At 56.1% G+C, this 24,072-nt stretch overlaps 2 protein-coding genes across 2 annotated transcripts; one reads left to right on the plus strand and one right to left on the minus strand.

The window, feature by feature from the left end:
* Window positions 1–384: 384 nt before the first annotated feature.
* Window positions 385–9,890, plus strand: rhoa.2 (ras homolog gene family, member A, gene 2). Its single transcript, NM_001016648.2, is given in 5 exon segments — window positions 385–421; window positions 7,756–7,913; window positions 8,042–8,162; window positions 9,122–9,252; window positions 9,404–9,890. Coding segments are annotated over 4 exon segments (582 nt in total). The 5' UTR covers window positions 385–421; window positions 7,756–7,757; the 3' UTR covers window positions 9,578–9,890.
* A 2,962-nt stretch (window positions 9,891–12,852) lies between these two features.
* Window positions 12,853–23,848, minus strand: LOC116406888 (nudix hydrolase 20, chloroplastic-like). The gene is made up of 8 exons (XM_031891900.1): window positions 23,728–23,848; window positions 18,665–18,900; window positions 16,991–17,054; window positions 16,778–16,905; window positions 16,587–16,705; window positions 16,366–16,498; window positions 13,177–13,273; window positions 12,853–13,057 (listed from the first exon to the last, which is right to left on the minus strand). The coding sequence occupies exons 1-8, from the start codon at window positions 23,798–23,800 to the stop codon at window positions 13,011–13,013; spliced, it is 897 nt and encodes a 298-aa protein (XP_031747760.1). The 5' UTR covers window positions 23,801–23,848; the 3' UTR covers window positions 12,853–13,010.
* Window positions 23,849–24,072: the final 224 nt, after the last annotated feature.

Below are 24,072 nucleotides of genomic sequence, written 5' to 3' on the forward strand. Positions count from 1 at the left end.
TAGGGGCAGATATAAGGGGGCATTAGGGGCAGATATAAGGGGGCATTAGGGGCAGATAAGAGGGCATTAGGGGCAGAATCTCCCACTCTGCAGTTCTGGGCGGATTTATAATCACGGACCTGCCAATCATATCAATAACCAGAAAAACTACATCTGCGCCTCACCGTCCCATGTTGATGACTCCTCCCACTACGTACGTGCTACGCGATTGGCTGTGACTAACCACTTCCCGGTATCCTTAGGGATGCCCCGCCCTTTTCCTGTTTTAGTCGCGCAACCCCGCCCTGACAGCTAATTGGACGCTGCTGGTGTCGCTCTCGCACACTTTCCGGTTCTTATTGGTGCGTGGGGTTGAGGAGAGGGTGGGACATTGGGGCGTCACAGTCGGAAAGCGGAGGGATCTGCGGGAGCGAGTAGGCAGGTAAGCGGGGCCTCCGGTTTGTTTGGGGTGCGGGGTACCCCGGGATTGGAACTGGGACTTCTCCCCGTGACGTCAGCATGCGCCTAATCACGTCATGCTTCTCTCTCGGTTCCATTCTGACTGGGCCAGAACCGGAACTTTACTACTGTGGGGCCTGGAGTCCCCCCAACATTCCCATCAGCCCCTGCGGCCCCTTTCCCATCAGCCCCCGCGGCCCCTATTCCATTCCCATCAGCCCCTGCCCCAGTGAGCTTACACTCTAAGGTCCCTATCCCATTCCCATCAGCCCCTGCCCCAGTGAGCTTACAATCTAAGGTCCCTATCCCATTCCCATCAGCCCCTGCCCCAGTGAGCTTACACTCTAAGGTCCCTATCCCATTCCCATCAGCCCCTGCCCCAGTGAGCTTACAATCTAAGGTCCCTATCCCATTCCCATCAGTCCCTGCCCCAGTGAGCTTACAATCTAAGGTCCCTATCCCATTCCCATCAGCCCCTGCCCCAGTGAGCTTACAATCTAAGGTCCCTATCCCATTCCCATCAGTCCCTGCCCCAGTGAGCTTACACTCTAAGGCCCCTATCCCATTCCCATCAGTCCCTGCCCCAGTGAGCTTACAATCTAAGGTCCCTATCCCATCAGCCCCTGCCCCAGTGAGCTTACACTCTAAGGTCCCTATCCCATTCCCATCAGTCCCTGCCCCAGTGAGCTTACAATCTAAGGTCCCTATCCCATCAGCCCCTGCCCCAGTGAGCTTACAATCTAAGGTCCCTATCCCATTCCCATCAGTCCCTGCCCCAGTGAGCTTACAATCTAAGGTCCCTCTCCCATTCCCATCAGCCCCTGCCCCAGTGAGCTTACAATCTAATATCCCTATCCCATTCCCATCAGCCCCTGCCCCAGTGAGCTTACAATCTAATATCCCTATCCCATTCCCATCAGCCCCTGCCCCAGTGAGCTTACAATCTAAGGTCCCTATCCCATTCCCATCAGTCCCTGCCCCAGTGAGCTTACAATCTAAGGTCCCTCTCCCATTCCCATCAGCCCCTGCCCCAGTGAGCTTACAATCTAATATCCCTATCCCATTCCCATCAGCCCCTGCCCCAGTGAGCTTACAATCTAAGGTCCCTATCCCATTCCCATCAGTCCTTGCCCCAGTGAGCTTACAATCTAAGGTCCCTATCACATTCCCATCAGCCCCTGCCCCAGTGAGCTTACAATCTAAGGTCCCTATCCCATTCCCATCAGCCCCTGCCCCAGTGAGCTTACAATCTAAGGTCCCTATCACATTCCCATCGGCGCCTGCCCCAGTGAGCTTACAATCTAAGGTCCCTATCACATTCCCATCAGCCCCTGCCCCAGTGAGCTTACAATCTAAGGTCCCTATCACATTCCCATCAGCCCCTTCCCCAGTGGGCTTACAATCTAAGGTCCCTATCACATTCCCATCAGCCCCTGCCCCAGTGAGCTTCCAATCTAAGGTCCCTATCACATTCCCATCAGCCCCTTCCCCAGTGAGCTTACAATCTAAGGTCCCTATCCCATTCCCATCAGCCCCTTCCCCAGTGGGCTTACAATCTAAGGTCCCTATCCCATTCCCATCAGCCCCTTCCCCAGTGGGCTTACAATCTAAGGTCCCTATCACATTCCCATCAGCCCCTTCCCCAGTGGGCTTACAATCTAAGGTCCCTATCACATTCCCATCAGCCCCTGCCCCAGTGAGCTTACAATCTAAGGTCCCTATCACATTCCCATCAGCCCCTTCCCCAGTGGGCTTACAATCTAAGGTCCCTATCACATTCCCATCAGCCCCTGCCCCAGTGAGCTTCCAATCTAAGGTCCCTATCACATTCCCATCGGCGCCTGCCCCAGTGAGCTTCCAATCTAAGGTCCCTATCACATTCCCATCAGTCCATGCCCCAGTGAGCTTACAATCTAAGGTCCCTATCCCATTCCCATCAGCCCCTGCCCCAGTGAGCTTACAATCTAAGGTCCCTATCACATTCCCATCAGCCCCTGCCCCAGTGAGCTTACAATCTAAGGTCCCTATCACATTCCCATCAGCCCCTGCCCCAGTGAGCTTACAATCTAAGGTCCCTATCCCATTCCCATCAGCCCCTGCCCCAGTGAGCTTACAATCTAAGGTCCCTATCCCATTCCCATCAGTCCCTGCCCCAGTGAGCTTACAATCTAAGGTCCCTATCACATTCCCATCAGTCCCTGCCCCAGTGAGCTTACAATCTAAGGTCCCTATCCCATTCCCATCAGCCCCTGCCCCAGTGAGCTTACAATCTAAGGTCCCTATCCCATTCCCATCAGCCCCTGCCCCAGTGAGCTTACAATCTAAGGTCCCTATCACATTCCCATCAGCCCCTGCCCCAGTGGAGCTTACAATCTAAGGTCCCTATCCATTCCCATCAGCCCCTGCCCCAGTGGAGCTTACAATCTAAGGTCCCTATCACATTCCCATCAGTCCCTGCCCCAGTGAGCTTACAATCTAAGGCCCCTATCCCATTCCCATCAGCCCCTGCCCCAGTGAGCTTACAATCTAAGGTCCCTATCCCATTCGCCCCTGCCCCAGTGAGCTTACAATCTAAGGCCCCTATCCCATTCCCATCAGCCCCTGCCCCAGTGAGCTTACAATCTAAGGCCCCTATCCCATTCCCATCAGCCCCTGCCCCAGTGAGCTTACAATCTAAGGTCCCTATCCCATTCCCATCAGCCCCTGCCCCAGTGAGCTTACAATCTAAGGTCCCTATCCCAATTCCATCAGTCCCTGCCCCGGTGAGCTTACAATCTAAGGTCCCTCTCCCATTCCCATCAGCCCCTGCCCCAGTGAGCTTACAATCTAAGGTGCCTATCCCATTCCCATCAGCCCCTGCCCCAGTGAGCTTACAATCTAAGGTCCCTATCCCATTCCCATCAGCCCCTGCCCCAGTGAGCTTACAATCTAAGGCCCCTATCCCATTCCCATCAGCCCCTGCCCCAGTGAGCTTACAATCTAAGGTCCCTATCCCATTCCCATCAGCCCCTGCCCCAGTGAGCTTACAATCTAAGGTCCCTATCCCAATTCCATCAGTCCCCTGCCCCGGTGAGCTTACAATCTAAGGTCCCTCTCCCATTCCCATCAGCCCCTGCCCCAGTGAGCTTACAATCTAAGGTGCCTATCCCATTCCCATCAGCCCCTGCCCCAGTGAGCTTACAATCTAAGGTCCCTATCCCATTCCCATCAGCCCCTGCCCCAGTGAGCTTACAATCTAAGGTCCCTATCCCATTCCCATCAGCCCCTGCCCAGTGAGCTTACAGTCTAAGGTCCCTATCCCATTCCCATCAGCCCCTGCCCCAGTGAGCTTACAATCTAAGGTCCCTATCACATTCCCATCAGCCCCTGCCCCAGTGAGCTTACAATCTAAGGTCCCTATCCCATTCCCATCAGTCCCTGCCCCAGTGAGCTTACACTCTAAGGTCCCTATCCCATTCCCATCAGTCCCTGCCCCAGTGAGCTTACAATCTAAGGTCCCTATCCCATTCCCATCAGTCCCTGCCCCAGTGAGCTTACAATCTAAGGTCCCTATCCCATTCCCATCAGTCCCTGCCCCAGTGAGCTTACGATCTAAGGTCCCTATCCCATTCCCATCAGCCCCTGCCCCAGTGGAGCTTACAATCTAAGGTCCCTATCACATTCCCATCAGCCCCTGCCCAGTGAGCTTACAATCTAAGGTCCCTATCCCATTCGCCCCTGCCCCAGTGAGCTTACAATCTAAGGTCCCTATCCCATTCCATCAGCCCCTGCCCCAGTGAGCTTACAATCTAAGGTCCCTATCCCATTCCCATCAGCCCCTGCCCCAGTGAGCTTACAATCTAAGGTCCCTATCCCATTCCCATCAGCCCCTGCCCCAGTGAGCTTACAGTCTAAGGTCCCTATCCCATTCCCATCAGTCCCTGCCCCAGTGAGCTTACAATCTAAGGTCCCTATCCCATTCCCATCAGTCCCTGCCCCAGTGAGCTTACAATCTAAGGCCCCTATCCCATTCCCATCAGCCCCTGCCCCAGTGAGCTTACAATCTAAGGTCCCTATCCCATTCCCATCAGCCCCTGCCCCAGTGAGCTTACAATCTAAGGTCCCTATCCCATTCCCATCAGTCCCTGCCCCAGTGAGCTTACAATCTAAGGTCCCTATCCCATTCCCATCAGCCCCTGCCCCAGTGAGCTTACAATCTAAGGTCCCTATCACATTCCCATCAGTCCCTGCCCCAGTGAGCTTACAATCTAAGGTCCCTATCCCATTCCCATCAGTCCCTGCCCCAGTGAGCTTACAATCTAAGGTCCCTATCCCATTCCCATCAGCCCCTGCCCCAGTGAGCTTACAATCTAAGGTCCCTATCCCATTCCCATCAGTCCCTGCCCCAGAGAGCTTACAATCTAAGGTCCCTATCCCATTCCCATCAGCCCCTGCCCCAGTGAGCTTACAATCTAAGGTCCCTATCCCATTCCCATCAGCCCCTGCCCCAGTGAGCTTACACTCTAAGGTCCCTATCCCATTCCCATCAGCCCCTGCCCCAGTGAGCTTACAATCTAAGGTCCCTATCCCATTCCCATCAGTCCCTGCCCCAGTGAGCTTACAATCTAAGGTCCCTATCCCATTCCCATCAGTCCCTGCCCCAGTGAGCTTACAATCTAAGGTTCCTATCCCATTCCCATCAGCCCCTGCCCCAGTGAGCTTACAGTCTAAGGTCCCTATCCCATTCCCATCAGCCCCTGCCCCAGTGAGCTTACAATCTAAGGTCCCTATCACATTCCCATCAGCCCCTGCCCCAGTGAGCTTACAATCTAAGGTCCCTATCCCATTCCCATCAGTCCCTGCCCCAGTGAGCTTACACTCTAAGGTCCCTATCCCATTCCCATCAGTCCCTGCCCCAGTGAGCTTACAATCTAAGGTCCCTATCCCATTCCCATCAGTCCCTGCCCCAGTGAGCTTACAATCTAAGGTCCCTATCCCATTCCCATCAGTCCCTGCCCCAGTGAGCTTACGATCTAAGGTCCCTATCCCATTCCCATCAGCCCCTGCCCCAGTGAGCTTACAGTCTAAGGTCCCTATCCCATTCCCATCAGCCCCTGCCCCAGTGAGCTTACAATCTAAGGTCCCTATCACATTCCCATCAGCCCCTGCCCCAGTGAGCTTACAATCTAAGGTCCCTATCCCATTCCATCAGTCCCTGCCCCAGTGAGCTTACAATCTAAGGTCCCTATCACATTCCCATCAGTCCCTGCCCCAGTGAGCTTACAATCTAAGGTCCCTATCACATTCCATCAGTCCCTGCCCCAGTGAGCTTACAATCTAAGGTCCCTATCACATTCCCATCAGTCCATGCCCCAGTGAGCTTACAATCTAAGGTCCCTATCACATTCCCATCAGCCCCTGCCCCAGTGAGCTTACAATCTAAGGTCCCTATCCCATTCCCATCAGTCCATGCCCCAGTGAGCTTACAATCTAAGGTCCCTATCCCATTCCCATCAGTCCATGCCCCAGTGAGCTTCCAATCTAAGGTCCCTATCACATTCCCATCAGTCCATGCCCCAGTGAGCTTACAATCTAAGGTCCCTAACCCATTCCCATCAGCCCCTGCCCCAGTGGGCTTACAATCTAAGGTCCCTATCACATTCCCATCAGTCCCTGCCCCAGTGAGCTTACAATCTAAGGTCCCTATCACATTCCCATCAGTCCCTGCCCCAGTGAGCTTACAATCTAAGGTCCCTATCACATTCCCATCAGCCCCTGCCCCAGTGAGCTTACAATCTAAGGTCCCCTATCCCATTCCCATCAGCCCCTGCCCCAGTGAGCTTACAATCTAAGGTCCCTATCCCATTCCCATCAGCCCCTGCCCCAGTGAGCTTACAATCTAAGGTCCCTATCACATTCCCATCAGCCCCTGCCCCAGTGGAGCTTACAATCTAAGGCCCCTATCCCATTCCCATCAGCCCCTGCCCCAGTGAGCTTACAATCTAAGGTCCCTATCCCATTCGCCCCTGCCCCAGTGAGCTTACAATCTAAGGCCCCTATCCCATTCCCATCAGCCCCTGCCCCAGTGAGCTTACAATCTAAGGCCCCTATCCCATTCCCATCAGCCCCTGCCCCAGTGAGCTTACAATCTAAGGCCCCTATCCCATTCCCATCAGCCCCTGCCCCAGTGAGCTTACAATCTAAGGTCCCTATCCCATTCCCATCAGTCCCTGCCCCAGTGAGCTTACAATCTAAGGTCCCTATCCCATTCCCATCAGCCCCTGCCCCAGTGAGCTTACAATCTAAGGTCCCTATCCCATTCCCATCAGTCCCTGCCCCAGTGAGCTTACAATCTAAGGCCCCTATCCCATTCCCATCAGCCCCTGCCCCAGTGAGCTTACAATCTAAGGCCCCTATCCCATTCCCATCAGCCCCTGCCCCAGTGAGCTTACAATCTAAGGTCCCTATCACATTCCCATCAGTCCCTGCCCCAGTGAGCTTACAATCTAAGGTCCCTATCCCATTCCCATCAGCCCCTGCCCCAGTGAGCTTACAATCTAAGGTCCCTCTCCCATTCCCATCAGCCCCTGCCCCAGTGAGCTTACAATCTAAGGTGCCTATCCCATTCCCATCAGCCCCTGCCCCAGTGAGCTTACAATCTAAGGTCCCTATCCCATTCCCATCAGCCCCTGCCCCAGTGAGCTTACAATCTAAGGTCCCTATCCCATTCCCATCAGCCCCTGCCCCAGTGAGCTTACAATCTAAGGTCCCTATCCCATTCCCATCAGCCCCTGCCCCAGTGAGCTTACAATCTAAGGTCCCTCTCCCATTCCCATCAGCCCCTGCCCCAGTGAGCTTACAATCTAAGGTGCCTATCCCATTCCCATCAGCCCCTGCCCCAGTGAGCTTACAATCTAAGGTCCCTATCCCATCCCATCAGCCCCTGCCCCAGTGAGCTTACAATCTAAGGTCCCTATCCCATTCCCATCAGCCCCTGCCCCAGTGAGCTTACAATCTAAGGTCCCTATCCCATTCCATCAGCCCTGCCCAGTGAGCTTACAATCTAAGGTCCCTATCCCATTCCCATCAGTCCCTGCCCCAGTGAGCTTACAATCTAAGGTCCCTATCCCAATTCCATCAGTCCCTGCCCCGGTGAGCTTACAATCTAAGGTCCCTCTCCCATTCCCATCAGCCCCTGCCCCAGTGAGCTTACAATCTAAGGTGCCTATCCCATTCCCATCAGCCCCTGCCCCAGTGAGCTTACAATCTAAGGTCCCTATCCCATTCCCATCAGCCCCTGCCCCAGTGAGCTTACAATCTATGGTTGCTGTGCGGCAGGGATGGCAGCGATCAGGAAGAAGCTGGTGATTGTGGGGGACGGTGCGTGCGGGAAGACCTGCCTCCTCATCATGTTCAGTAAAGATCAGTTCCCGGAGGTTTACGTTCCCACCGTCTTCGAGAATTACGTGGCCGACATCGAGGTGGATTCCAAGCAGGTAGGTGTGTAGCCTGGCGGGAATGTGCAGCCCCGCCCCCTGCAAGCACTAGGCCCCGCCCTCTGAGCTTTGGGTTACACTGGGGCAGGAAGCGGGTCGCTCTGGTTCTGATGCTTTTGGCGCTGCAGGTGGAGCTGGCGCTGTGGGACACGGCTGGGCAAGAGGATTACGATCGACTGCGCCCCCTCTCGTACCCCGATACCGACGTCATCCTCATGTGCTTCTCTATCGACAGCCCCGACAGCCTGGGTAAGTACCCCTCTGTACCCCTGAACCCCCCGGTACCCCTACCTTTCTCTATATCTGTAACCTTATGTGCCCCCTGAACCCCAACCTTTCTCTGTCTGTAACCTTATGTACCCCTTGGTACCCCTGAACCCCAACGTTTCTATAAATCTGTAACCTTGTTATGGGCTAAGGGGGCCCAGCCTGAAGGCCAGTTAGGGGGGATTTGGGGTGAGTGCTTATTTGTGCCCTGGGTACCCCTGGAACTATAGCGGGGTGACTGTTACCCCAATGTTTCTATATATCTGTAACCTTGTTATGGGCTAAGGGGGCCCAGCCTGAAGGCCAGTTAGGGGGGGATTTGGGGTGAGTGCTTATTTGTGCCCTGGGTACCCCTGGAACTATAGCGGGGTGACTGTTACCCCAATGTTTCTATATATCTGTAACCTTGTTATGGGCTAAGGGGGCCCAGCCTGAAGGCCAGTTAGGGGGGGATTTGGGGTGAGTGCTTATTTGTGCCCTGGGTACCCCTGGAACTATAGCGGGGTGACTGTTACCCCAATGTTTCTATATATCTGTAACCTTGTTATGGGCTAAGGGGGCCCAGCCTGAAGGCCAGTTAGGGGGGGATTTGGGGTGAGTGCTTATTTGTGCCCTGGGTACCCCTGGAACTATAGCGGGGTGACTGTTACCCCAATGTTTCTATATATCTGTAACCTTGTTATGGGCTAAGGGGGCCCAGCCTGAAGGCCAGTTAGGGGGGGATTTGGGGTGAGTGCTTATTTGTGCCCTGGGTACCCCTGGAACTATAGCGGGGTGACTGTTACCCCAATGTTTCTATATATCTGTAACCTTGTTATGGGCTAAGGGGGCCCAGCCTGGGGGGGATTTGGGGTGAGTGGGTATTAGTGCAGGGGAAGTTACGTGGAAGTTAGTGGATATTGGGGGGCAGTTAACCCTTGCATGGCCCTTACCTCCCACAGAGAACATCCCTGAGAAATGGACCCCGGAAGTGAAGCATTTCTGTCCCAACGTGCCCATCATCCTGGTGGGGAACAAGAAGGACCTGCGGAACGACGAGCACACCCGCCGGGAGTTGGCCAAGATGAAACAGGTTAGTGGGACTCCCTGGGGGGTTATCGGGGAGTTGGGGGTGTTACTAGGCAACCAGCACTGGGAGAGAATGAGGGGGGCTGTGTGTGCCCCCTTATGAGCAAGGAGGAGGGTCCCCAAGCTGAAACCTTTCCCTGATTGGTCCCTCCCAGGAGCCAGTGAGAGCAGAGGAGGGAAGGGACATGGCCAATCGGATCAGCGCCTTCGGCTACCTGGAGTGCTCGGCCAAGACCAACGACGGAGTGAGAGAAGTGTTTGAGATGGCGACGCGGGCGGCGCTGCAGGCCAAACGGGGGCGCAAGCGCAACACCTGCTGCTTAGTGTGAGCCGCTTGCCCCCCCATTCCCCTCTGCCCCCGGGGGGGGCACTGGCACAGCCACAGACTGTCGGGGGTATGAGCACCCCTATTGTGCCACGGAGGGGCCCCACATTGTGCGGAACAGTGCCATACTCCCGGGCCCTCCGCCGCGGGTACAACTGCCCCAGGGCTCAAATTCTACACAGGTATCACCGGGGTATGGGTTAGAATCTGCCCCCCCAGGGGTAACTGTGTGGGGAGGTTTTTATGATAACCAATGGCATTTTATTCCCTTTCCTACGGACGCAAGTCGCCAATAAACTTTGTAGCCATGTTTAGTAGCCGCCGCCTCCTGTCTTATCTGTCACTGAGTGTCTGTTATACAGGCACCGCCCCCGGCCTGACAAGCCACTCCCACGCGGTACTGGGGCCATGGAGGGAAGGCGGAAGCCAGAAACACTCTGAGGCTGCACCAAAGCAGCCAATGAGAACAAGGAGCCCATTAGCTGTGCAGAGTGTTGTAGTTCAGCTGTAGTTCAGCTGTAGGCGGAGCCTAAGTCTCACCTTAGTCCTACAACCTGTGTCTCTGTGATTTTACTCAGCGCTGCTGTGGCTCCTCCTCCTCCAGTTGGGGCAATAAAGGGGGCGAATGAGAGACAATGGGGCAGCAGGGGGAGCCACAGTCACCTCCCAGCACGGGGAATCGGGGTGCAAACATAAAGCTCACCCCCAGACCCAATAAGCTGCTATCTTGCTCCCTTCCCATTGTTCTGCTGATCGGCTGCTGGGGGGAGGGGGGGGGATATCACTCCAACTTGCAGCGCAGCAGTAAAGTGTGCCTGAGTCTGAGCTTTCAGCCAGCACTACACATTAGAACTGCTTTCAGCTAACCTATTGTTTCTCCTACTCCCATGTAACTGGAGGAGTCCCAAGCCGGACTTGGATTTCTTACTATTGAGTGCTATTCTGATACCTACTGGGAGCTGCTATCTTGCTCCCTTCCCATTGTTCTGCTGATCGGCTGCTGGGGGGAGGGGGGGATATCACTCCAACTTGCAGCGCAGCAGTAAAGTGTGCCTGAGTCTGAGCTTTCAGCCAGCGCTACACATTAGAACTGCTTTCAGCTAACCTATTGTTTCTCCTACTCCCATGTAACTGGAGGAGTCCCAAGCCGGACTTGGATTTCTTACTATTGAGTGCTATTCTGATACCTACTGGGAGCTGCTATCTTGCTCCCTTCCCATTGTTCTGCTGATTGGCTGCTGGGGGGGAGGGGGGGGGGATATCACTCCAACTTGCAGCGCAGCAGTAAAGTGTGCCTGAGTCTGAGCTTTCAGCCAGCGCTACATATTAGAACTGCTTTCAGCTAACCTATTGTTTCTCCTACTCCCATGTAACTGGAGGAGTCCCAAGCCGGACTTGGGTTTCTTACTATTGAGTGCTATTCTGATACCTACTGGGAGCTGCTATCTTGCTCCCTTCCCATTGTTCTGCTGATCGGCTGCTGGGGGTGAGGGGGGGGGGGATATCACTCCAACTTGCAGCGCAGCAGTAAAGTGTGAGTGAAGTTTATCAGAGCACAGGTCACATGGCTGTGGCACCCTGGGAAATGCAGCTCAGCATGTGAATGGGGGGGGGCAGTTACACACAATTGTACCCACTCCTCCCCAACCCTCAGGGTCTGAGTACTCACCCTGCAACTCCCATTACCCCCTACTCTAGTTCTGCATTGTCTGCTCTCACCAGCAGGTGGCGCTGTACCCACACTCTCAGGGCACTTTGTGCAGCATGGCAGCGCTTTTCTGCCCCCTCCCAGCCGAACCCCCAATTCTTTTCCATTTCTTACTGTAGCACCCCCCATCTATACTCAGCCCCACCCCCCCAAATCCAACTATTTCCCACAATCCCATTCACACACCTGCCTGCTGTGCCCCCAGGCACCACCGCTTTTCTGCCCCCTCCCAGCCGAACCCCCAATTCTTTTCCATTTCTTACTGTAGCACCCCCCATCTATACTCAGCCCCACCCCCCCCAAATCCAACTATTTCCCACAATCCCATTCACACACCTGCCTGCTGGCTGAGTTATACAGGGAACTGTGAGTATCACTCATGTATCATAAGGGATAATGTACCCCCTACTGTAAATGATAAGGATATTAGCAGTCACTGAGGGGTTCTGTGCCCCCCATATAAAGGCACAAGGCTGCAGGCTGAGTTATACAGGGAACTCTGAGTATCACTCATGTATTATAAGGGATAATGTACCCCCTACTGTAAATGATAAGGATATTAGCAGTCACTGAGGGGTTCTGTGCCCCCCATATAAAGGCACAAGGCTGCAGGCTGAGTTATACAGGGAACTCTGAGTATCACTCATGTATTATAAGGAATAATGTACCCCCTACTGTAAATGATAAGGATATTAGCAGTCACTGAGGGGTTCTGTGCCCCCCATATAAAGGCACAAGGCTGCAGGCTGAGTTATACAGGGAACTCTGAGTATCACTCATGTATTATAAGGAATAATGTACCACCTACTGTAAATGATAAGGATATTAGCAGTCACTGAGGGGTTCTGTGCCCCCCATATAAAGGCACAAGGCTGCAGGCTGAGTTATACAGGGAACTCTGAGTATCACTCATGTATTATAAGGGATAATGTACCCCCTACTGTAAATGATAAGGATATTAGCAGTCACTGAGGGGTTCTGTGCCCCCCATATAAAGGCACAAGGCTGTGGGGGATTGGCCACTAAAACTGGGGGGACACGGGGTACAGTTCGGGGCCACACAGAACATTTATTGCACTGGATCAGTTACAGTCAGGACTGGAGCAGTAGAAAACCTTGGTCTGTTCTGTATGGACAAGCATTGGGCACCAGGAAGCAGGAGTCAGAGTGGGCGGACGGGGCAGGAGTCAGAGTGGGCGGGCGGGGCAGGAGTCAGAGTGGGCGGGCGGGGCAGGAGTCAGAGTGGGCGGGCGGGGCAGGAGTCAGAGTGGGCGGGCGGGGCAGGAGTCAGAGTGGGCGGGCGGGGCAGGAGTCAGAGTGGGCGGGCGGGGCAGGAGTCAGAGTGGGCGGGCGGGGCAGGAGTCAGAGTGGGCGGGCGGGGCAGGAGTCAGAGTGGGCGGGCGGGGCAGGAGTCAGAGTGGGCGGGCGGGGCAGGAGTCAGAGTGGGCGGGCGGGGCAGGAGTCAGAGTGGGCGGGCGGGGCAGGAGTCAGAGTGGGCGGGCGGGGCAGGAGTCAGAGTGGGCGGGCGGGGCAGGAGTCAGAGTGGGCGGGCGGGGCAGGAGTCAGAGCAGAGTGGGCGGGCGGGCAGGAGTCAGAGTGGGCGGGCGGTGCAGGAGTCAGAGTGGGCGGGGCAGGAGTCAGAGTGGGCGGGGCAGGAGTCAGAGTGGGCGGGCGGGGCAGGAGTCAGAGTGGGCGGGCGGTGCAGGAGTCAGAGTGGGCGGTGCAGGAGTCAGAGTGGGCGGTGCAGGTTCTGTACCAGCGCTGGGTAGTGGGTCTCTATGAGGAAGGAAGAGCCATTAGGAGCAGTTACAGATATTGTTTCATTATTTATAACCGACAGCTGGTTCTGTGCCGAGTCTCTGATCCAGAAGGTCCACTTGCCCCTCCCCCCTCACCTTTGTCCGGGTCCAGGTGCCCATTGCGCAGCAGGAAATCCAGCACCACCAGCGCACAGTTGGGCTTGAATTGGTCACTGGCGATGGCTTCTCTCACCTACGGGTACAGGGAGGGGCACAGTTACACTGGGGGGGGGTACAGGGAGGGGCACAGTTACACTGGGGGGGGGTACAGGGAGGGGCACAGTTACACTGGGGGGGTACAGGGAGGGGCACAGTTACACTGGGGGGGTACAGGGAGGGGCACAGTTACACTGGGGGGGGTACAGGGAGGGGCACAGTTACACTGGGGGGGGTACAGGGAGGGGCACAGTTACACTGGGGGGGTACAGGGAGGGCACAGTTACACTGGGGGGGGTACAGGGAGGGGCACAGTTACACTGGGGGGGGTACAGGGAGGGGCACAGTTACACTGGGGGGGTACAGGGAGGGGCACAGTTACACTGGGGGGGGGGGGTACAGGGAGGGGCACAGTTACACTGGGGGGGTACAGGGAGGGGCACAGTTACACTGGGGGGGGTACAGGGAGGGGCACAGTTACACTGGGGGGGGTACAGGGGAGGGGCCACAGTTACACTGGGGGGGGTACAGGGAGGGGCACAGTTACACTGGGGGGGGTACAGGGAGGGGCACAGTTACACTGGGGGGGTACAGGAGGGGCACAGTTACACTGGGGGGTACAGGGAGGGGCACAGTTACACTGGGGGGGGTACAGGGAGGGGCACAGTTACACTGGGGGGTACAGGGAGGGGCACAGTTACACTGGGGGGGGTACAGGGAGGGGCACAGTTACACTGGAGGGGGTACAGGGAGGGGCACAGTTACACTGGGGGGGGTACAGGGAGGGGCACAGTTTACACTGGGGGGGTACAGGGAGGGGCACAGTTACACTGGGGGGGGGTAAAGGGAGGGGCACAGTTACACTGGGGGGGGTACAGTGAGCGGCACAGTTACACTGGGGGGGGTACAGTGAGCGGCACAGTTACACTGGGGGGGTACAGGGAGGGGCACAGTTACACTGGGGGGGGGGTACAGGGAGGGGCACAGTTACACTGGGGGGGGTACAGGGAGGGGCACAGTTACACTGGGGGGGGGGTACAGGGAGGGGCACAGTTACACTGGGGGGGGTACAGGGAGGGGCACAGTTACACTGGGAGGGGTACAGGGAGGGGCACAGTTACACTGGGGGGGGGGTACAGGGCGGGGCACAGTTACACTGGGGGGGGGGTACAGGGAGGGGCACAGTTACACTGGGGGGGGTACAGGGCGGGGCACAGTTACACTGGGGGGGGTACAGGGAGGGGCACAGTTACACTGGGGGGGTACAGGGAGGGGCACAGTTACACTGGGGGGGGGTACAGGAGGGGCACAGTTACACTGGGGGGGTACAGGGAGGGGCACAGTTACACTGGGGGGTACAGGGAGGGGCACAGTTACACTGGGGGGTACAGGGAGGGGCACAGTTACACTGGGGGGGTACAGGGAGGGGCACAGGGAGGGGCACAGTTACACTGGGGGGGGTACAGGGAGGGCACAGGGAGGGGCACAGTTACACTGGGGGGTACAGTGAGCGGCACAGTTACACTGGGGGGGGGGGGTACAGGGAGGGGCCACAGTTACACTGGGGGGTACAGGGAGGGGCACAGTTACACTGGGGGGGTACAGGGAGGGGCACAGTTACACTGGGGGGGTACAGGGAGGGGCACAGTTACACTGGGGGGGGTACAGGGAGGGGCACAGGGAGGGGCACAGTTACACTGGGGGGGGTACAGGGAGGGGCACAGTTACACTGGGGGGGTACAGTGAGCGGCACAGTTACACTGGGGGGGGGGTACAGGGAAGGGGCACAGTTACACTGGGGGGGTACAGGGAGGGGCACAGTTACACTGGGGGGGGTACAGGGAGGGGCACAGTTACACTGGGGGGGGTACAGGGAGCGGCACAGTTACACTGGGGGGGGGGGTACAGGGAGGGGCACAGTTACACTGGGGGTACAGGGAGGGGCACAGTTACACTGGGGGGGGTACAGGGAGGGGCCACAGTTACACTGGGGGGGGGTACAGGGAGCGGCACAGTTACACTGGGGGGGGTACAGGGAGGGGCACAGTTACACTGGGGGGGTACAGGGAGCGGCACAGTTTACACTGGGGGGGGGGTACAGGGAGGGGCACAGTTACACTGGGGGGGGTACAGGGAGCGGCACAGTTACACTGGGGGGGGTACAGGGAGGGCACAGTTACACTGGGGGGTACAGGGAGGGCACAGTTACACTGGGGGGGGGGTACAGGGAGGGGCACAGTTACACTGGGGGGGTACAGGGAGGGGCACAGTTACACTGGGGGGGGTACAGGAGCGGCACAGTTACACTGGGGGGGGTACAGGGAGCGGCACAGTTACACTGGGGGGGGTACAGGGAGGGGCACAGTTACACTGGGGGGGTACAGGGAGCGGCACAGTTACACTGGGGGGGTACAGGAGGGCACAGTTACACTGGGGGGGGTACAGGGAGGGGCACAGTTACACTGGGGGGGTACAGGGAGGGGCCACAGTTACACTGGGGGGGTACAGGGAGGGGCACAGTTACACTGGGGGGGTACAGGGAGGGGCACAGTTACACTGGGGGGGGGTACAGGGAGGGGCACAGTTACACTGGGGGGGGTACAGGGAGGGGCACAGTTACACTGGGGGGGGTACAGGGAGGGGCACAGTTACACTGGGGGGGGGTACAGGGAGGGGCACAGTTACACTGGGGGGGGTACAGGGAGGGGCACAGTTACACTGGGGGGGGTACAGGGAGGGGCACAGTTACACTGGGGGGGGTACAGGGAGGGGCACAGTTACACTGGGGGGGGTACAGGGAGGGGCACAGTTACACTGGGGGGTACAGGGAGGGGCACAGTTACACTGGGGGGTACAGGAGGGGCACAGTTACACTGGGGGGGGTACAGGGAGGGGGCACAGTTACACTGGGGGGGTACAGGGAGGAGCACAGTTACACTGGGGGGGTACAGGGAGGGGCACAGTTACACTGGGGGGGTACAGGGAGGGGCACAGTTACACTGGGGGGGTACAGGGAGGGGCACAGTTACACTGGGGGGGGTACAGGTACATCAGGTTGTGGGGAATAGGTGCCATGGGTCCCGGGCACATACTGGGCTGAGCTGGATTTTGGGGGGGGGGTCCCCGTACCTGATCCAGCGGCCACAGGTAGAACTCCTGCACCTCCCCATCGCCCACTTTGGGTTGGAAGGAGTCGGGCACCTCCAGGTCGAAGACAAACTGGCACTCGATGTAGATGCCACCCTCCTGCTGGTAGGCGTAACTGTAGGGATGCAGGGGCAGGAGAAAGTCAGTATTGGGGGGGGGGGGGGGGTAGGTACGGTGCCACCAATAACCACACGGGTCAGTACCTGACGGTGCCAGCGGGCTTGGCAGTGGCAGCAAGGGATTCTGGGATACAAGCCTCCTCCGTGCATTCCTTCAGCAGAGTCGCCCAGACTCCGTGCCCCGCGGCGATGCCCCCGGCTGCCTGTTACACACACACACAATCTGTCAATCTGCCCCAACTGCCCCGCCCCTCAGCCCACAGCTGCCCCCTCACCAGGTGGTCCAGTTGCCCCGGGTACGTGGGTTTGGTCATCGAGCGGCGAGCGATCCACATGAACGTCTGGGAGCCTCTGCGCTGAACCCCATTAATGTGCACCCCGTAACGTGGCACCCCGAGCAGAGCTGGGCAGGGGGCAAATGGAGGGTAAATGGGGCGGCACACACTGCCCGGGCAAAGATAGGGCACAGAGGGGGCGGGGCTACTCACGTGTGGCGGCACGTTCCATGCTCAGCAGGGGGGCATCCGAGAACTGGCGCTTCACATCATAGAGCTGAGAAAGAGTCAGAGAGTTAGTGCCAGGGATGGGTGGCACCGGGCACCAACCCATTGAAAGAGTCAGAGAGTTAGTGCCAGGGATGGGTGGCACCGGGCACCAACCCATTGAAAGAGTCAGAGTTAGTGCCAGGGATGGGTGGCACCGGGCACCAACCCATTGAAAGAGTCAGAGTTAGTGCCAGGGATGGGTGGCACCGGGCACCAACCCATTGAAAGAGTCAGAGAGTTAGTGCCAGGGATGGGTGGCACCGGGCACCAACCCATTGAAAGAGTCAGAGTTAGTGCCAGGGATGGGTGGCACCGGGCACCAACCCATTGAAAGAGTCAGAGTTAGTGCCAGGGATGGGTGGCACCGGGCACCAACCCATTGAAAGAGTCAGAGAGTTAGTGCCAGGGATGGGTGGCACCGGGCACCAACCCATTGAAAGAGTCAGAGTTAGTGCCAGGGATGGGTGGCACCGGGCACCAACCCATTGAAAGAGTCAGAGAGTTAGTGCCAGGGATGGGTGGCACCGGCACCAACCCATTGAAAGAGTCAGAGTTAGTGCCAGGGATGGGTGGCACCGGGCACCAACCCATTGAAAGAGTCAGAGTTAGTGCCAGGATGGGTGGCACCGGGCACCAACCCATTGAAAGAGTCAGAGTTAGTGCCAGGGATGGGTGGCACCGGGCACCAACCCATTGAAAGAGTCAGAGTTAGTGCCAGGGATGGGTGGCACCCGGGCACCAACCCATTGAAAGAGTCAGAGTTAGTGCCAGGGATGGGTGGCACCGGGCACCAACCCATTGAAAGAGTCAGAGAGTTAGTGCCAGGGATGGGTGGCACCGGGCACCAACCCATTGAAAGAGTCAGAGAGTTAGTGCCAGGGATGGGTGGCACCGGGCACCAACCCATTGAAAGAGTCAGAGTTAGTGCCAGGGATGGGTGGCACCGGGCACCAACCCATTGAAAGAGTCAGAGTTAGTGCCAGGCATGGGTGGCACCGGGCACCAACCCATTGAGTCAGAGAGTTAGTGCCAGGGATGGGTGGCACCGGGCACCAACCCATTGAGTCAGAGTGTTAGTGCCAGGGATGGGTGGCACCGGGCACCAACCCATTGAGTCAGAGTGTTAGTGCCAGGCATGGGTGGCACCGGGCACCAACCCATTGAGTCAGAGAGTTAGTGCCAGGGATGGGTGGCACCGGGCACCAACCCATTGAGTCAGAGTGTTAGTGCCAGGGATGGGTGGCACCGGGCATCAGCTGACCCCCCCGGCACCAACCCATTGAAAGAGTCAGAGAGTTAGTGCCAGGGATGGGTGGCACCGGGCATCAGCTGACCCCCCGGCACCAACCCATTGAAAGAGTCAGAGAGTTAGTGCCAGGGATGGGTGGCACCGGGCATCAGCTGACCCCCCGGCACCAACCCATTGAAAGAGTCAGAGAGTTAGTGCCAGGGATGGGTGGCACCGAGCATCAGCTGACCCCCCGGCAGCCAATCACATGTCCCCCCCGGCACCAATCGATTTACACGGAACATTAGTCACAAGGAAGTGGAATCCCAGTCACATGACCAGCCCCCGGCAGGCAGGAAGCTGTTGCTGAACTACACAGTGAAACCCACCTCATCCCTCCACTCCCGGAGGCACGGATACGCCCCCTGTCTCTGCAGATCCGCCATCACTTCCTGCACCGCCGCCGTCCTCTCCTCCGGGGAGTGTAAGCGCTCACTCAGCTCCAGCTTGGCGGGACCCGGGCCCTCGGCGAGAGTGAATACGTCTGGGTATCGGCACAGCCGCTCCGCCACTCCCTGCAGCGCCCAGCCCACGCGGAACCCCTGCACCCAGAACGGCACGCAGCCTGCAACACAGCCCAGTGGGGCCCATCAGAACCAGCAGCACCCCCAAACCCAACAGCGCCCCCCCAAACCCAACAGCGCCCAGCCCACGCGGAACCCCTGCACCCAGAACGGCACGCAGCCTGCAACACAGCCCAGTGGGGCCCATCAGAACCAGCAGCACCCCCAAACCCAACACTGCCCCCCCCAAACCCAACAGCGCCCAGCCCACGCGGAACCCCTGCACCCAGAACGGCACGCAGCCTGCAACACAGCCCAGTGGGGCCCATCAGAACCAGCAGCACCCCCAAACCCAACACTGCCCCCCCCAAACCCAACAGCGCCCAGCCCACGCGGAACCCCTGCACCCAGAACGGCACGCAGCCTGCAACACAGCCCAGTGGGGCCCATCAGAACCAGCAGCACCCCCAAACCCAACAGCGCCCCCCCAAACCCAACAGCGCCCCCCCAAACCCAACAGCGCCCAGCCCACGCGGAACCCCTGCACCCAGAATGGCACGCAGCCTGCAACACAGCCCAGTGGGCCCATCAGAACCAGCAGCACCCCCAAACCCAACACTGCCCCCCCCAAACCCAACAGCGCCCAGCCCACGCGGAACCCCTGCACCCAGAACGGCACGCAGCCTGCAACACAGCCCAGTGGGGCCCATCAGAACCAGCAGCACCCCAAACCCAACACTGCCCCCCCCAAACCCAACACTGCCCCCCCCAAACCCAACAGCGCCCAGCCCACGCGGAACCCCTGCACCCAGAACGGCACGCAGCCTGCAACACAGCCCAGTGGGGCCCATCAGAACCAGCAGCACCCCCAAACCCAACACTGCCCCCCCAAACCCAACAGCGCCCAGCCCACGCGGAACCCCTGCACCCAGAACGGCACGCAGCCTGCAACACAGCCCAGTGGGGCCCATCAGAACCAGCAGCACCCCCAAACCCAACACTGCCCCCCCCAAACCCAACAGCGCCCAGCCCACGCGGAACCCCTGCACCCAGAATGGCACGCAGCCTGCAACACAGCCCAGTGGGGCCCATCAGAACCAGCAGCACCCCCAAACCCAACACTGCCCCCCCCAAACCCAACAGCGCCCAGCCCACGCGGAACCCCTGCACCCAGAACGGCACGCAGCCTGCAACACAGCCCAGTGGGGCCCATCAGAACCAGCAGCACCCCCAAACCCAACACTGCCCCCCCCAAACCCAACAGCGCCCAGCCCACGCGGAACCCCTGCACCCAGAACGGCACGCAGCCTGCAACACAGCCCAGTGGGGCCCATCAGAACCAGCAGCACCCCCAAACCCAACACTGCCCCCCCAAACCCAACACTGCCCCCCCCCAAACCCAACAGCGCCCAGCCCACGCGGAACCCCTGCACCCAGAACGGCACGCAGCCTGCAACACAGCCCAGTGGGGCCCATCAGAACCAGCAGCACCCCCAAACCCAACAGCGCCCCCCCCAAACCCAACAGCGCCCAGCCCACGCGGAATCCCCAAACCCAACAGCGCCCAGCCCACGCGGAACCCCTGCACCCAGAACGGCACGCAGCCTGCAACACAGCCCAGTGGGCCCATCAGAACCAGCAGCACCCCCCAAACCCAACAGCGCCCCCCCAACCCAACAGCGCCCCCCCCAAACCCAACAGCGCCCAGCCCACGCGGAACCCCTGCACCCAGAACGGCACGCAGCCTGCAACACAGCCCAGTGGGGCCCATCAGAACCAGCAGCACCCCCAAACCCAACAGTGCCCCCCCCCCCAAACCCAACAGCGCCCAGCCCCTCACACTCACTATATACTCACTCACACTCACTATATACTCACTCACACTCACTATATACTCACTCACACTCACTATATATTCACTCACACTCACTATATACTCACTCACACACACTATATACTCACTCACACACACTCACACTCACTCACTATATACTCACTCACACACACTATATACTCACTCACACACACTCACACTCACTCACTATATACTCACTCACACACACTCACACTCACTCACTATATACACACACTCACACACACTATATACTCACTCACACTCACTATATACTCACTCACACTCACTATATACTCACTCACACTCACTATATACTCACTCACACTCACTATATACTCACTCACACTCACTATATACTCACTCACACACACTATATACTCACTCACACACACTCACACTCACTCACTATATACACACTCACACACACACTATATACTCACTCACACACACACTATATACTCACTCACACTCACTATATACTCACTCACACTCACTATATACTCACTCACACTCACTATATACTCACTCACACACACTATATACTCACTCACACACACTCACACTCACTCACTATATACACACACTCACACACACTATATACTCACTCACACACACTATATACTCACTCACACTCACTATATACTCACTCACACTCACTATATACTCACTCACACTCACTATATACTCACTCACACTCACTATATACTCACTCACACACACTATATACTCACTCACACACACTCACACTCACTCACTATATACACACTCACACACACACTATATACTCACTCACACACACACTATATACTCACTCACACTCACTATATACTCACTCACACTCACTATATACTCACTCACACTCACTATATACTCACTCACACACACTATATACTCACTCACACACACTCACACTCACTCACTATATACACACACTATATACTCACTCACACACACTATATACTCACTCACACACACTATATACTCACTCACACTCACTATATACTCACTCACACTCACTATATACTCACTCACACTCACTATATACTCACTCACACTCACTATATACTCACTCACACACACTATATACTCACTCACACACACTATATACTCACTCACACACACTCACACTCACTCACTATATACACACTCACACACACACTATATACTCACACACACTCACTATATACTCACTCACACTCACACACACACACTCACTATATACACACACACTATATACTCACTCACACACACACTCACTATATACTCACTCACACTCACTATATACTCACTCACACTCACTATATACTCACTCACACTCACTATATACTCACACACTCACACTCACTCACACACACACTATATACTCACACACACACACTCACTATATACTCACTCACACTCACACACACACACACTATATACTCACTCACACACACACACACTATATACTCACTCACACACACTCACACTCACTATATACACACACTCACACACACTATATACTCACTCACACACACTATATACTCACTCACACTCACTATATACTCACTCACACTCACTATATACTCACTCACACTCACTATATACTCACTCACACTCACTATATACTCACTCACACACACTATATACTCACTCACACACACTCACACTCACTCACTATATACACACTCACACACACACTATATACTCACTCACACACACACTATATACTCACTCTCACACACACTATATACTCACTCACACTCACTCACTATATACTCACTCACACTCACTATATACTCACTCACACTCACTATATACTCACTCACACTCACTATATACTCACTCACACACACTATATACTCACTCACACTCACTCACTATATACACACACTCACACACACTATATACTCACTCACACACACTATATACTCACTCACACTCACTATATACTCACTCACACTCACTATATACTCACTCACACTCACTATATACTCACTCACACACACTATATACTCACTCACACACACTATATACTCACTCACACACACTATATACTCACTCACACACACTCACACTCACTCACTATATACACACTCACACACACACTATATACTCACACACACTCACTATATACTCACTCACACTCACTATATACTCACTCACACACACACACACACACACACACACACTCACTATATACACACACACTATATACTCACTCACACACACACTCACTATATACTCACTCACACTCACTATATACTCACTCACACTCACTATATACTCACTCACACTCACTATATACTCACACACTCACACTCACACACACACTATATACTCACACACACACTCACTATATACTCACTCACACTCACTATATACTCACTCACACTCACTATATACTCACACACTCACACTCACTCACACACACACTATATACTCACACACACACTCACTATATACTCACTCACACTCACACACACACACACACTATATACTCACTCACACTATATACTCACTCACACTCACACACACACACACACACTCACTATATACACACACACTATATACTCACTCACACACACACTCACTATATACTCACTCACACTCACTATATACTCACACACTCACACTCACTCACACACACACTATATACTCACACACACTCACTATATACTCACTCACACTCACTATATACTCACTCACACTCACTATATACTCACACACTCACACTCACTCACACACACACTATATACTCACACACACACTCACTATATACTCACTCACACTCACACACACACACACACTATATACTCACTCACACACACACACACTATATACTCACTCACACACACACTCTCACACACTCACTATATACTCACTCACACACCCACACACACACACACTCTCACACACTCACACTCACACTCTCACACACTCACACACTCACACTCACACGGTTCCGATAAGGAATGAGCGCCATTCATGCAGAGGAGGCAGGGTTCGGTGAAGGGACCCATTGGGCCCACAGTTCGGATGGCTGGGGACTCACCTCCCCCCTGCAGACTGTTCATCCGCAGCACCAGCTCCAGTACCCGCTCCGACCAGCTGCCCGCCGCCGCCATCTTACTACACCCACAGCAGGGGAAATCGCGCTACCAGCACAGGCCGGAAAGAGCGCCATCTTGGTAGGGCTCGGCTGGCTGTGCGCTTCCGGTTGTACTGCCCCTGCTGACTGCTCTACCTAGCGCCATCTTGGTACACCCCATAAGGCTGTGCTTTTCCTAAAGTAGCGTAACGTTAGTCCGCCTTGAGAGGGGAATTTACCTCAGTATCTAATTACTCTGTAGTACTAGCGGCTGCTAAAGGCTGCCCGGCCTATAGTTGCCAATTAGCA

The sequence above is a fragment of the Xenopus tropicalis genome, chromosome 8 (genome assembly GCF_000004195.4).
Source record: "Xenopus tropicalis strain Nigerian chromosome 8, UCB_Xtro_10.0, whole genome shotgun sequence".
Lineage (NCBI taxonomy): Eukaryota > Metazoa > Chordata > Amphibia > Anura > Pipidae > Xenopus > Xenopus tropicalis.

Excerpts from the sequence above, each read along its gene's own strand:
- LOC116406888 (XM_031891900.1), bottom strand. The coding sequence starts at position 23,800 with ATGGCGGCGGCGGGCAGCTGGTCGGAGCGGGTACTGGAGCTGGTGCTG. Across the intron at positions 18,901-23,727 it reads GAACAGTCTGCAGGGGGGAG|GCTGCGTGCCGTTCTGGGTG; the intron begins GTGAGTCCCCAG and ends GCTGTGTTGCAG. Across the intron at positions 16,499-16,586 it reads AAGCCCGCTGGCACCGTCAG|TTACGCCTACCAGCAGGAGG; the intron begins GTACTGACCCGT and ends GCATCCCTACAG.